The 13150-nt window shown below is 41.2% G+C and overlaps 1 protein-coding gene and 2 non-coding genes across 3 annotated transcripts; all 3 read left to right on the top strand.

Annotated features, from left to right (window-relative positions):
* The first annotated feature begins 883 nt into the window (after nt 1–883).
* Nucleotides 884–12980, top strand: cct6a (chaperonin containing TCP1, subunit 6A (zeta 1)). The gene is made up of 13 exons (XM_042498850.1): nt 884–1116; nt 2015–2078; nt 2999–3133; nt 3320–3493; nt 3724–3827; nt 6018–6288; nt 7189–7271; nt 9107–9203; nt 9419–9566; nt 10566–10699; nt 10889–10991; nt 12416–12488; nt 12593–12980. Exons 1-13 carry the CDS (start codon nt 980–982, stop codon nt 12663–12665), a joined length of 1596 nt encoding a protein of 531 aa, XP_042354784.1. The 5' UTR covers nt 884–979; the 3' UTR covers nt 12666–12980.
* Nucleotides 5444–5580, top strand: LOC121953108. The gene has a single exon (XR_006106481.1). It is a non-coding gene; the product is annotated as a small nucleolar RNA SNORA22 (small nucleolar RNA).
* LOC121953107 lies at nt 6964–7100 on the top strand. Its single transcript, XR_006106480.1, has one exon. It is a non-coding gene; the product is annotated as a small nucleolar RNA SNORA22 (small nucleolar RNA).
* Nucleotides 12981–13150: the final 170 nt, after the last annotated feature.

Genomic DNA, 13150 nt, shown 5'->3' on the forward strand with positions numbered 1-13150 from the left:
AAATATTGCAGAAAAGTAACAACAAAAAAACCCCAAAACAAAAAATATATTTGCACTGACTAACCAGCATGCACGACAAGAATGAAAAACCAAGGCTTTTTTCAACTCCAGCATTTCCTCTTTTAACTTTTAACTTTCAGTCACCAAAGGATAACTTTTTAAAATCTTACAACTGCTTTATGGTTCAGAAAGGTGTATTTTCATTCCAAAACATGAGGTTCATGAAAGGGAATGAAACTAAGTACTGAGGTCCCGGTAAGCAACAATAAAATAGGACACTAAAATCTAAAACCAGCAGAAACAACAAATAAATACAATGAAACAATACAATGGCGTAAGATTAATTAAAAAAAAAAAAAAAAGCGCAATGAGTAAAAAAAAAAAAAAAAAAAAGTAAAAATGTATATTACAGTACAAGTATTGTTGCCCATGAAGTTTTACAGCTTCTGGGAGGAAGGCTGTTTCTGGAACGTGGCTTGAAGAAAAATATTTGTAGTTTTGGGAAAGGGTCAAGAAAAAGAAAAAAGAAAACAAAACCACAAAGTCACACACCAGCCACCCCCTCCACTGATAAATTAAGAACAGTCCCTTAGAGTTTGGATTTATGTGTTAAATCTATTCTACTGAAAAGAACCGAGAACAAAAAAAAGCTAATTTGAGAAATTTAAACCATGCATAGTTTTCATAACTTTTAATTTAACATCTTAAAACACATTTTATTTTTTCACCTTACTTTTAAGGTCAGTTTTGAGTCTCACGAGTCCCCCCTCCTCTTCCGTTATTCTAAAACGGAGGGTATGACGCTTTCTCAAAACCTGTAGTTTCCGAGCCCGGACTGGTTACGTGAAGGCAGCACGAGAACACGTGTTGGAGCCTTCTGGAAACCGACCCTCCTTTCCAGAGCGTCTGAGCCCGAGCAGTGCGGACTCCACACCGGCGATACTTTTTACTTTTACTTCGCTGGTTGAGCTGCTTCGCCATGGCTGCCGTGAAAGCTCTGAACCCTAAAGCAGAGGTGGCCAGGGCCCAGGCCGCCCTGGCGGTTAACATCAGTGCCGCCCGGGGGCTTCAGGATGTGCTGAGAAGTAACCTGGGACCGAAGGGGACCATGAAAATGTGAGCGCCGCCGGAGCCCTTTGTGCAGCATGCTTGCTAAGCTAACTTTGCTAGCTAGCTAGCTAGCGTAAGATGCAGTTCACCGGTAGACTGTAGTCATCCTGCCAACACTTGACTGCCAATGTATTTAAATATTGCAAAGCTTCACTGATCTGGTACTGTGTAATCCTCCGCCACAAAGTGCTAAATCGGAATTTCTGACAGTTTTTGGCCTCCGCTGGCTACCGGTTAGCGGATTTTCCCGGCGCACGTTGCCCTGCCCAGTCATCGTCACGATCCGCTGTGACAACCACCAAGCTAACATTAGCATGTTAGCATTAGCCGGTCAGCCGATTACGCTAAGATCGTCAAAATTAATCTCTGTTTTTGCTACTCAGATTCACGAACTGTCTATTAACGCTAACTTAATCGTTAACTGGTGAATGATTTAATCACTTGTAACAGAGTTAACGTTAGTTTTTCTAAAGCGTCAGCAGGATTAATTCAGGAAGTTTAGTTAGATAAGCGTTACTGTATTTCTGTCAGTAAGCAGATATTTAGCTTGGTTATGACTGACAGAAAACTCTAACTTTTCTTGACTATCTGTAAAACAAATGTATGGGATGCCATTTTAGTCCATAGTAACTAATAAATGGTAAATGCCAGTTATTAGAACTGTATCTCTATACAAAAATGAGTATGACATAACTTAATATGACTAGATTAAATAAATACATAAATGGGGCAAAAAACTAAAAATAACTATATTTATTCCTTTTATTGATGTATTTATTTATTTATCTATTTTATATTGAGTTATAATGGCATTCCATACAGTGTGGCTGACTGTAGTTTGCAGGGATCAGCTTTTGCTTTGGTCAGTCAACATTAACCCTTCTCTGCCTGTTTGGATCCGCAGGCTGGTGTCTGGTGCAGGAGACATAAAGCTGACCAAAGATGGAAACGTCTTGTTACACGAGATGGTAAGGAAGTGCTGAGCTGTGAAATGACACTTATTTTGTCCAGCTATCCTGTCCTCTGTTGTGTATTATTGTTGGAGCGACCACACCTCTAATTCATGCTGATGCCATTTAAGCCTTTGCAGATATATTAAGCACAGTCCCATATCACCACGAAACAAAAATAATACTTATCATCTTTCGACTGTGCAGCAAGGACTGAGAGGTGCAATAATTCTTTCTAGCATTGGCTTAACTGTGCAATAATTGGTGAAATAATTCAACTACAGCAATACTCAGCAATACATATGTTGCACATATTGTATATATTTCTTATTCTCATTTTTACTTATGTATATACTCTGTTGCACTTACTAGCATTGTACTCCTATTTTATATTTCTAACTTTACATAGTTTTATGCACAATTTTGTCGCATAAAGCACCTACTTTCATGTTCTTTTACATAAATAACATTCTCAGCACATTATTCACGTTCATTCATTTGAAATCTTTTTCATACTAGAGTTACCATTGTAGCACGTTAGACACTTTTTATTGTTATACTTTACACACTTCATACTTTTTTATTTCTATTGCTATACTTTTCTATGCATTACATTTATTATTTAAACAATCTGGGTTTCTTGTTAATTAGATAGTGAGAGCAAGGTACCTGAAGTGTCATTTTGTTACCGTATTGTGGTACAAAACCACCAGTACATTTTTTGATATAGAGACAAAATGAAAGTTATTAGCACTAAAGGATTCTCCTGCACTCTTGGATGTGTGCTGCAGTTCACACTTTTGACAAGACACCACAGGCTCTGTGAAGTTATTTGACAATAATCGATGACAACCAGCATTACTTGAAGCTCTGTTTTCCTTTTATTAAATGTGAAGGGGTCTTGCATGACAACTTGCATTATTTGTTGTACTTTGCAGCAAATTCAGCACCCGACGGCCTCGCTCATTGCAAAGGTTGCCACGGCGCAGGATGACATCACGGGAGATGGAACCACCTCAAATGTCCTCATCATCGGTGAACTCCTGAAGCAGGCTGACCTCTACGTGTCAGAGGTAAAAGAGGAAGGCTTGCTGTTTAAAATATCTATATTCAGAGGCATATCTTGATATCCACGCTCAGTGTACATCTTTTATTTAACCTAAATTTGCATGTGTATCTCTTCAGAGTGCATTTCAATATTCAGTTGCTGGAGCCGGATATGTCGCCTGTTTGTAACTCCCTTTGATTTTGTGCTTCAGGGTCTTCATCCAAGAATCATCGCTGAGGGCTTTGAGGCGGCGAAAGAGAAAGCCTTGGCTGTTCTGGAGGAGGTGAAAGTGACTCGGGAAATGGATAGAGAGACGCTCATCAATGTAGCACGCACCTCCCTCAGGACCAAGGTCTACGCAGAGCTTGCAGACCTCCTCACTGAGGTGAGACAATAGCAAGTGGAGCTCAATGTACCCAAAACTGAGGGTCAGCAAGTGACCCCAGAGCTTCAAACGATGATTGTTTTCTTTGCTATTAATACTCGTGATTCACTAGTTCATCCCTTTGGCTGTAAAATGTCAAAAAAATGACAGATGTCACTTCTGAGGCAGTCAGATTGTCCCTTTGGTGGTGAGCTGATTACTTCCTGTCGGGTGTGTGTGTGTGTCTGCAGGCTGTAGTAGATGCTGTGCTGGCCATCGCCAAACCTAATGAGCCCATCGACCTGTTCATGGTGGAAATCATGGAGATGAAGCACAAGACCGACTGCGATACACAGTGAGTTTTAATAAAAAGTCATGACTTGGAACAAGAGGCACTCAGCCCTCCTGGAGTCTGACCCCTTTTTCCTCGAAGCAGATTTTTGGGGTAAAGACTGATGAGATACCTTTAATGCCCTCGTCCCTGTTTAACACCACACATGAATAAAATAAATACGAGGGCTTTTAAATACTCTTAAATTCATAGCTCACTGTAAAATAGAAATAAAATATGCACAATAAAACAAAAAATCACAATGAAATTTGGACATTAGCGGGGAAATTACCAATCGGGCACAGTGGGAGAAAGGGTTAAAAGCACCTGTGAAAATTGTGCCGTTATATTTAGATATGCTTTGTGCTCGGCTCATCTATGCTAACAAGATAACCACATTTTGTAGATGCTTAAAAGATGTGGCTGCAGACTGTCACGATCTTACACAGACATATTACATTGTATATAGTCACATCTTTAGCTCGCTCATTAAAGCAAAACGCTTGATAACTTGTTAGATAAAATATAGCTAAATCAAAAGAAATGATCCTAATGTCTGATCAGCATCTTAGCCAGCTTTGTGTGGTCCTTAAATCTGTGGTAATGTTATGTAGATTGGTAAAAAAAAAAAAAAAAAGACAGTTTGGTTGCTGACATATTTTTAAGATGACACGAGTTATTGTTTGCCAGAAAAATCAAGGCTATCTCTCTTTGTTTATCTTACATCTAACACCCGCACCACACTGCCTGCGTGTGCATTGCAAAACCTTTTGGGTTTTCTTTTAAGTTCCTTTGTTAGCAGTTTAGAGCAGCCACACCGCCCATGTGAGCAGCGCTGCTTAGCTGCGACTCAGCTGCAGCACATCTAGAGTTTCAGAGGCTTGATAATTTTTCGTGCAGTATTCAGCAAATAAAGACAGTAAAAATAGCCTTTAATCATATTGACATTATACCCTCTTTCACTACAGTTTTAATGTCTATATCTGAAAGACGTACAAATATATCTGTTTTACTCAGTCTCTCCTGTTTGAAAGTACAAGCCCTCGGTCTGTATTTCGATGTTTCTGTCAGCGACAGTCCTTTCAGTTGTTGACACAATCATTTTTGTGAAATATTGGTTTGACTCTGATGTTGACAATGCTGTGGCTTGCACTGTCCTATAAATTCCTGCAGTATTGGCTTTTAATTGTGGAAATACAGTGGTTACGGCTCTGCAGCAGTACTGCTGCAACAGTCCACACTGGACACCACAAGCGTGCCGGCTGAGCCGTGAGGTAGCTATCAAGCATTGCTCACGCATGCAGCATGTCCCAGGCGTAACAACACGCTGCCACAAAGTAACGTAAACTGTAAAAAGAAGCTAACGTTAGGTCAGCATCATGTTCATGAATACATGGTGGACTTAACTGATCCTCAGAGAGTGAAAGGGGGACACGTAACCAGCTGTGCATGAGCAGTGTTGACTTCCCCCCTTTTTCATTGAGACCAGAAGCTTACATTTATCACTCATTTTGCCCCGTTCATAAAAGTTAAGTAAATGTGTCTGGCATAACTTCACCCTCTTCCGCGGTGCGTGGAGAAGGGAAACTCCAGCAACACTTGTCGTACTTCAAGTAGGAAATATTATAAAAGCCTTTGCAGTGCACAGAGAACACCCAGGGGTGCTAGCGTAGCTCCCCCTGGTCTCTTGAATCTGTGCTACAGTAAATCTGATCTGTACCTCTGCATTAGGAGAGTCCGCTCCTCCCCTACATGTATTCAGCGGATCAGAATAAAGTTATCATCACAGAAACTGACATAAATACACAGTGAATTTTTCATGAGTCGATAATGGTGAATGGCAGTTTCATGTTTCCTCTGTGTTATTTGGAGTATTGACCTCTGCTCTCTGGATGCTCTAGCCAAGGAGGACATCGTAACCCCGCTCAGGGTTAAGAGGAATATGCCTGTATTATTTAGAATAACTTAATTGCTATTACGTTGTTCTAAATACTGCACGTTTTGCTAGAGATTTGATCCCTTTTGTTTATAAAAGTAACATCATGAATAAATCCTTCCGTCACATTTTGTTCCATGTCACGCTAATTTTTTCTCCACTGTGTAAGAAGACCTGTAAATAAGGGGGCGGGACTTTGGAATCAGCCAATGGTCAGTGATGCAGGGGTGTATAGGTGTGCCAGACGTCTGAAGGTTGTTGCTCCTTTTCTTTGTCAGGCTGATCAGAGGTCTGGTGTTGGACCACGGTGCGCGACACCCAGACATGAAGAAGAGGGTGGAGGATGCCTATGTGCTGACCTGCAACGTCTCTCTGGAGTATGAAAAGACGGAGGTCAACTCTGGCTTCTTCTACAAGAGTGCTGAGGAGAGGGAGAAGCTTGTGGCTGCAGAGAGGAAGTTCATCGAGGACCGCGTGCAGAAGATCATCAACTTTAAGAACAAAGTCTGTCCCAATGGGGAGAAGGGCTTCGTCGTCATTAACCAGAAGGTATGCTTGAGAAAGAATCATGCAGTATTGGTATTTTAACCGTGGGGCTCTTAAACTGTAGTACTTTGTCTCCCTACAATAGTACAGTTTACACTGTAAAGTTCAAAATGTGCTTTAAAAAACAAAATGAAGTGAGAAATACGAGGGTGATGGAAGCAGAACCAGTCGTATAAAAAGTGAAGGATTACAGGGAATAAGCAGACAAAGAAATGGTAGATGTTTACAGTCAGCTGTCACACCTTCATAATATGTAAACAATGCTGTCTAGAAACTACAGCATTGAGCTGATGTCATCAGGTATTAGAAAAGTAATGCCTTAAATGGCCTTTCACAACCAGCCGAAACAGAGCAATACTTGCTTGGCTTTAATTGCTGAGGCTGTGCATCATATATTAGCATCTTTTGCTACTTAAAGACCCCATCAGTAATTATTTTCACGAAGTTACAAGTCAATTTCATATAAGATTTAAGGCGAGGGTGGCCAAAATGTGGCCTGCAGGCCAACTGCGACCTACTGCCTTTTTTAAAGGGCCCTTTAAAAAAAAATAAACAAAATAAACATGTTTCTGATGAATTGCACTGTAGTGTATATAGCCCACATTTCAAAAATGTCTTCATGCACACCAAGTTTTTTAAAAATCTCGACATGTTTAAATGAAAATAAAAGCCTTTGCAGTGCACAGAGAACACCCAGGGGTGCTAGCGTAGCTCCCCCTGGTCTCTTGAATCTGTGCTACAGTAAATCTGATCTGTACCTCTGCATTAGGAGAGTCCGCTCCTCCCCTACATGTATTCAGCGGATCAGAATAAACTTAATATCGCTGAAACTGACATAAATACACAGTGAATTGTTTCTTGAGTCAATTAATGGAAGTTTCACATTTTCAATGTGTCGTTTAGGGCATTGACCCGTTCTCCCTGGATGCCCTTGCCAAGGAAGGCATCGTAGCCCTGCGCAGGGCAAAGAGGAGGAACATGGAGAGGTAAGAAAGTAACATGTTTTCCCTTTTTGTTACGAATACAAGTCTCTTTTTTCTGGAAATGGAAATGTTAGAGTTGCTCTGTTTTGGGGGGCGAGCAACCGTGTAAAAGTGGAAATTACTGCATTCTTTTAAATTTGGAAAAAGAACAAACTAAAGCGAAAGTGGTTTAAGATGTGTAGTTTAAAACATCACACAGCATCTAGAAACTATGAGGTAGCTATAGGTGAGCTGTTCCACTGGCTTTTGTTTTTACCATCTTCGGACATACTGATAGTAATAACACTGTCAGCAGTTTACCGTCATTATCGAGACTGCTGTTTTTTTCAGAGGGCACCTTGAACACATCACAGTGGTCCTGTTTCATTAACGCCCCTTCCCATTGAGAAAAAAAAAACACTACATCTGGTTTGTGTCATTAGTGGAAAAGGTTAAATTCTGCATTCATTCCCAGGATAAGTGACTGCAATATTCATGGGTATTTATTGGCTTCAGCTCTCGCCTGCAATGATGGAGACACGACACCCAGGTGGACACACTCATTTCTGCCCCTTTCCTGGTGCGCCTGCTAACACCGCTGTTACATTTTCACTGGCGTCCATGCTGCTTTCTTATGATTGATAACCTGTTCTCTGGCGTGTTCATGATGTCGAACATGACACACCAGGAAAAAAAACAAAACAGAAAGGCACATTTGTCCACGGGCTATGAGAAAGAAGTCTATCATCTATTTTTAGCAGGCTTTCCCACATTAAATAAAACTGTTATATATGCAGTAATCTTGGTGGATGATGTCATTGTATTCACCGATTCTGTGGTGGATTTAATTTGTAAAACAACAGAAGCAACTGTAAACAGTTAAATCATCCCGTACCCAGAAACCAGGGATTACCAGAACCACCGAGGATGCCGTAAACTCACTCACTGCAGTTTAGCACACGGGGCTGCAGTGTGGAAACATGGACAGTTAAAAAGCAGCAGCCTGCAGTCTAACAAGAGGCAAAAAAGGAGTAAATTCTAATCGTATTTCACCTTGTGTTATTTCATGTGACAGATGAATGAAAACCGTAAAACAGTCATACTTTACTCAGCCACAAGGGAGGGCCCTTCAGCACAAATGAGGGACCAGGGTATGGTGTGCTTTACTATCATCAGTACAATGTGTCAATTGCATCTCGATCATACTTATTATGATTTTACTGGAGAAATGAAAAAGAAGAACTTTATTTGTCATCATATGAACAAGCATACAGTGATACTGTAAACTCTATGTGGTCCACAATATATATAAATAATTTAAAAGTAGTCACAAAGTAAAGACAAGGCACTAATAGTTAAATAGACACAACAGTATTAAGTAATACAGTATGAAGGGGGCAGCGTGGAATCAGTCACACAGGATTTTATAGTGATTTGATTCATCTGCTCAACAACTGCAGTGTGTCACAAAACGTATTTTTGTTGGGGCATGGCACGTAATTCCAGTTTTACATCACTAGCACTTATTACTTATTTGTGACATCTCCACCCGTCTGGGATCATTATGGAAATATTTCCCAATTTGTGAAAACCAGAGTGGAAATGATGGGTTTCAGCCTCTGGACATAAAATGTAGTTATACTATCATTTGCGCTGATGCTTAACAAACGTTGAGAAATCCATTTGAAGAAGAGGCAGAGATGAACTTACTTCATTTTAACTTCACGAATGAGCCAACCCGATTCCCTTACATCAGGACACGCACCCCCGCACAGACAGCACTCTCTTTCCACAGCTGCATGATGTTTATCATAAATCAAAAATCTGCGTTATGCACACGGTGTGTTTTTCCTCCGCAGGCTGACCCTCGCTTGCGGAGGCATTGCCATGAATTCAGTTGATGACCTCACACCTGAGTGCTTGGGACACGCTGGGTTGGTTTTTGAACACACACTGGTGAGTGTTAATCTTGGTTTCTCTGGTAGTATTCTTTTATTTATTTATTTCATAAGATTTTGAGAGGCTATGTCCTTGCTGCAGCGGCGGCGGGTTCAATCCAAGTCATCCCCTCTCTCTCGCCCTTTCACATTTAAGCTTTCCTAGCTCCAAAAAAGGCAAAAATTAATACGATTTGGAGGCAGAGTTGTTAATGACCCCATTCCTGTTTGCAGGGAGAGGAGAAGTACACGTTCATCGAGAAGTGTGGGAACCCTCGCTCCGTTACCCTGCTGGTGAAGGGACCCAACAAACACACCCTCATACAGATCAAAGACGCTGTCAGGGACGGTTTGCGGGCAGTCAAGAACGCCATCGAAGATGGTAAGACGCTAAACCTAAAGTTTTAAGGTGTTTTCAAGGCATTTTTATGTCAATATTTACTGCTTGAATGCTTTTTATATTTTATCGCACATTCGGTACCATTTTTTAACACTTTAAAATATCAAGTTAGAAAGTAAATGTAAGTTTAAAGTACAGTACTTTTGTCCCTCTTCATAGGGTTTGGTTTTCCTGTATAAAACGACTGTAAAGCCCCTTCAGACTTTATCCTCGTGTTACTAGTATAAACAATATGTAGACACATGGAATAATGTACAAAACAACGTAAACTTGGACACTCTGCTGCCATTGTGGCCGTTTAAATGCCATATTCCAGATCTTCTTTTAATAACTGTACATTTAAGCCATACCATGTTTATTATCGCATTTTTTTATTTTGTGTTTTTTTTTTTTTTAAATGTTAACTGGTTTGCATATTAGTTATTTGTTTGCTTAGTGATTGTTTTGGGGTCTTTGTTCATGCTCGGTATGATTGAAAATTAAGGGCTCCCTCAGCTGATTTCCAGAGTCGTAAAGTTTTGAATGAACATGTCAGACGTCTTAAGATCCAGTCATTCAGTTCATGACCAGAATTTATAAGCTCATCACCCTGTCCTTCAGGACACAGCAGCTCCAGTCATTTCTCTTTATTCTAATCATCCTGATGTTAATTTTATCATAAAACTAATAACTGACAATTGGTGTCAGTTTATTCGTTGTGTGGTAAAATGCAGTTCTCATTTGCACAGCGAACACCCAGGGGTGCTATTGTAGTTCCCCCTGTTCTCCGAGCTCTGTGCCACAGTGACTCTGGTCTTTACCTCTGCGTGAGGAGAGTTCAGTCTCTCCTGCATGTATTAGCTGATCAGAACAAACTCCCCAAACCTTTGTTTTTGAATCCACTGTTTCAGTTTGCTTTGAACACATTGTCCTTGTCTTACTGAGCCGAGGTGATTATGCTTTTGTTTTTTTTCTGAAAATCTTTTCCTCTTTGTCTTTCAGGTAGTGTTGTGTCCGGTGCCGGTGCGTTTGAGGTGGCTGTGGCCGACGCTCTGGTGAAACACAAGCCCAACGTGAAAGGCAGAGCCCAGCTGGGAGTCCAAGCATTTGCAGATGCTCTCCTAGTCATCCCCAAGGTGAAGGATTTTTGAATTCCTCCCCTGGCTTTCATGTATAATAGAAATCTCCTGCTTCTGCATTGTGCTAATACTGATATCTTTCACCAAAGTTATGCATTAGACAAGGAAAAAAAGGTATAAATGAATCTGTTAGCATCCACCCTGTAGTGACCTCTGTGGATTTTAATTATGCATCCTCCTTTGCAGGTTTTGGCCCAGAACTCTGGCTACGACCCACAGGAGACCCTGCTGAAGCTGCAGATGGAGTACAAAGATTGTGGACAGCTAGTTGGAGTGGACCTCAGCACAGGTCAGAACCGCAGCACACGGTTAACAAAAGATTGTGTTTCTCAGTGTATCGACAGAAGTCCACAACAAACATGCACATCAGAATACCGCTTTTCATTTTCTCTAAAGCATCAGTAATATTAGTACCACAGAGGTGGAGCGGGACGTCCGCTAATCAGAAGATCAGCAGCTCGATTGCCGGCTGCAGTAATGTAGTGAAAAGACTTCTCCGTCCACATCGTGGTACATTTAACGGTCTCACAGACCACAGCCGGTTACAACGCCGCCTCTGTTAAATGGTACATTATTACAACCTCGTCCGCCGTCGCCTCATTTGTAGCTGTGCGAAACTTTTGACTCCGCCCTTTAGGGCTATCTATTGGCTGTATCCACGCCAACATCAAAGATGCATGGAAGTATGTCGGCAGTGAGGTCTGCAATGTTTGAAACCGGCAAATCTTTTTTGTACACAAAGTGAGTATAAATGGGCCGTATGAGTTCCTGTGGGTGGAGAAGGAGAGGACATCTGAACAAGCTGAATATATTTACAAAATAGTACTATTACTTATTACAATGTAGTGATACCTGTATAAATGGGGAGTAGTTAATTTTGTCAGGTACAAATAAATACCGGAATTAACTGACACCTGTATAAATGTAGTAAAATGCAGAGTAGGTCATTCTGTAAGGTACTAATATCTGTCAGAATACTAATCAGAAGACTAATTCCTGCATAAATGTAGTTAAATGTGGAGTAGGTCGGAGCGGCCTCTCGCTCAGTGAGTGGAGCGTGCGCCCCATGTAGGCTGAGTCCTAAGCAGCGATCTGGGTTCGATTCTGGCTTGCGGTCTTTTGCTGTGCGTCATCCCCGTTCTCTCTCCCCCTCTCCTGTCACTCTCTGACTGCACCATAATAAGGCCAAAAAAACAAATCTTTAAAAAAATGGGGAGTAGGTCATTCATTCAGGTACAAATATGTATTAGAAAGGATTACTACCTGTATAAACGAGGAATACGTCACTTTTTCCAAGTAGGAATATCTACTAGAATAGCCTACTCTTGTATAAATGAGGTTAAATGTGGAGGAGGTCATTTTGTCAGGAACAAATATCTATCAGAGGAGCCTACTTCCTGTAAAAAAGGGGAATGGGTCATTCTGTCAGGTATAAATCTCTCAGGGTTGATTAGAGTAGAAGTAAGAAATGTTTTTAGTGACAGAATCATCCTGTCTGAGTATCACGAAGGACACCGTATGAGACAGACACTTTGATTATTTGTTCCTCTGCAAGGCTGCGCATTTGTATCGAGTGTCACTCTTATGGTTATCTTTTTTTAAGTTAAGTATTTATTATGTCGCTGTTTGAGTTGCATCTGTTATCAGCCCCCAATACCTGGTTGCGCTCTAATGCTCCTCTATCACAAGCCTCTTAATCCTGTTGCTCTTCAGGGGAACCCATGGTGGCCGGAGAAGCAGGCGTTTGGGATAATTACAGCGTAAAGAAACAGCTTCTTCATTCATGGTGAGCTCACACATTTCTAAACTGCACAAAACCAATTAAATATGTGAAATTCTCCTCGTGCGCTGCTCCATCAGTCTTTGACTCGGCTCATTTTTCCGTTACAGCACGGTGATCGCCAGCAACATCTTGTTGGTGGATGAAATCATGCGAGCTGGAATGTCTTCCCTCAAAGGTTAAAGGTCAGCTGAGGAAGCTGCAGCCGTTCTCATACTCACAGGGATAGTTGTTTAGCTGAAGGTTCAGTCAACGTGTCCCCACTCTCGGGACTCCGAAGCACCCCAGTCTGATGGACGGCCCGCTGAAAACCCCACGGCATCCATCACCGCGTCTGTCAGAAACCATTGTTATACTCGTCATGGTTTTTGTTTTTTTTTTCATGGATTTGTCAAAGGCTCCCTCTGATTGGTTTATTTATGAGATTTTGTTAAAAGCACTGACCTCTGCCACTCAGTTCTGTTTCTACCCATTAAAGTTTCTTGGCTCTTGAAAAAACAGTCTGTTGTTTGTCTTTGGAGAGTTGTCGGATCCAGTGGTTGACTTGGGAGAGACAAATTGGGTTTCAACCTTAAAAACATGCGCAAATGACCCGAATCGCATCCAGACAATTCAAACAGTTACTCGGAACCAGTGGCTGGAGGTAAGTATACATTTTTGGTACTTGA

The sequence above is a fragment of the Plectropomus leopardus genome, chromosome 13 (assembly GCF_008729295.1).
Source record: "Plectropomus leopardus isolate mb chromosome 13, YSFRI_Pleo_2.0, whole genome shotgun sequence".
Lineage (NCBI taxonomy): Eukaryota > Metazoa > Chordata > Actinopteri > Perciformes > Serranidae > Plectropomus > Plectropomus leopardus.

What these genes read in the sequence shown, in the direction of transcription:
- cct6a (XM_042498850.1), top strand. Translation starts at nt 980, where the DNA reads ATGGCTGCCGTGAAAGCTCTGAACCCTAAAGCAGAGGTGGCCAGGGCC. An exon ending in TTGCAGACCTCCTCACTGAG is followed by an intron (nt 3,494 to 3,723) that starts GTGAGACAATAG and finishes GTGTGTCTGCAG; the next exon opens with GCTGTAGTAGATGCTGTGCT. An exon ending in TGGTTTTTGAACACACACTG is followed by an intron (nt 9,204 to 9,418) that starts GTGAGTGTTAAT and finishes TCCTGTTTGCAG; the next exon opens with GGAGAGGAGAAGTACACGTT.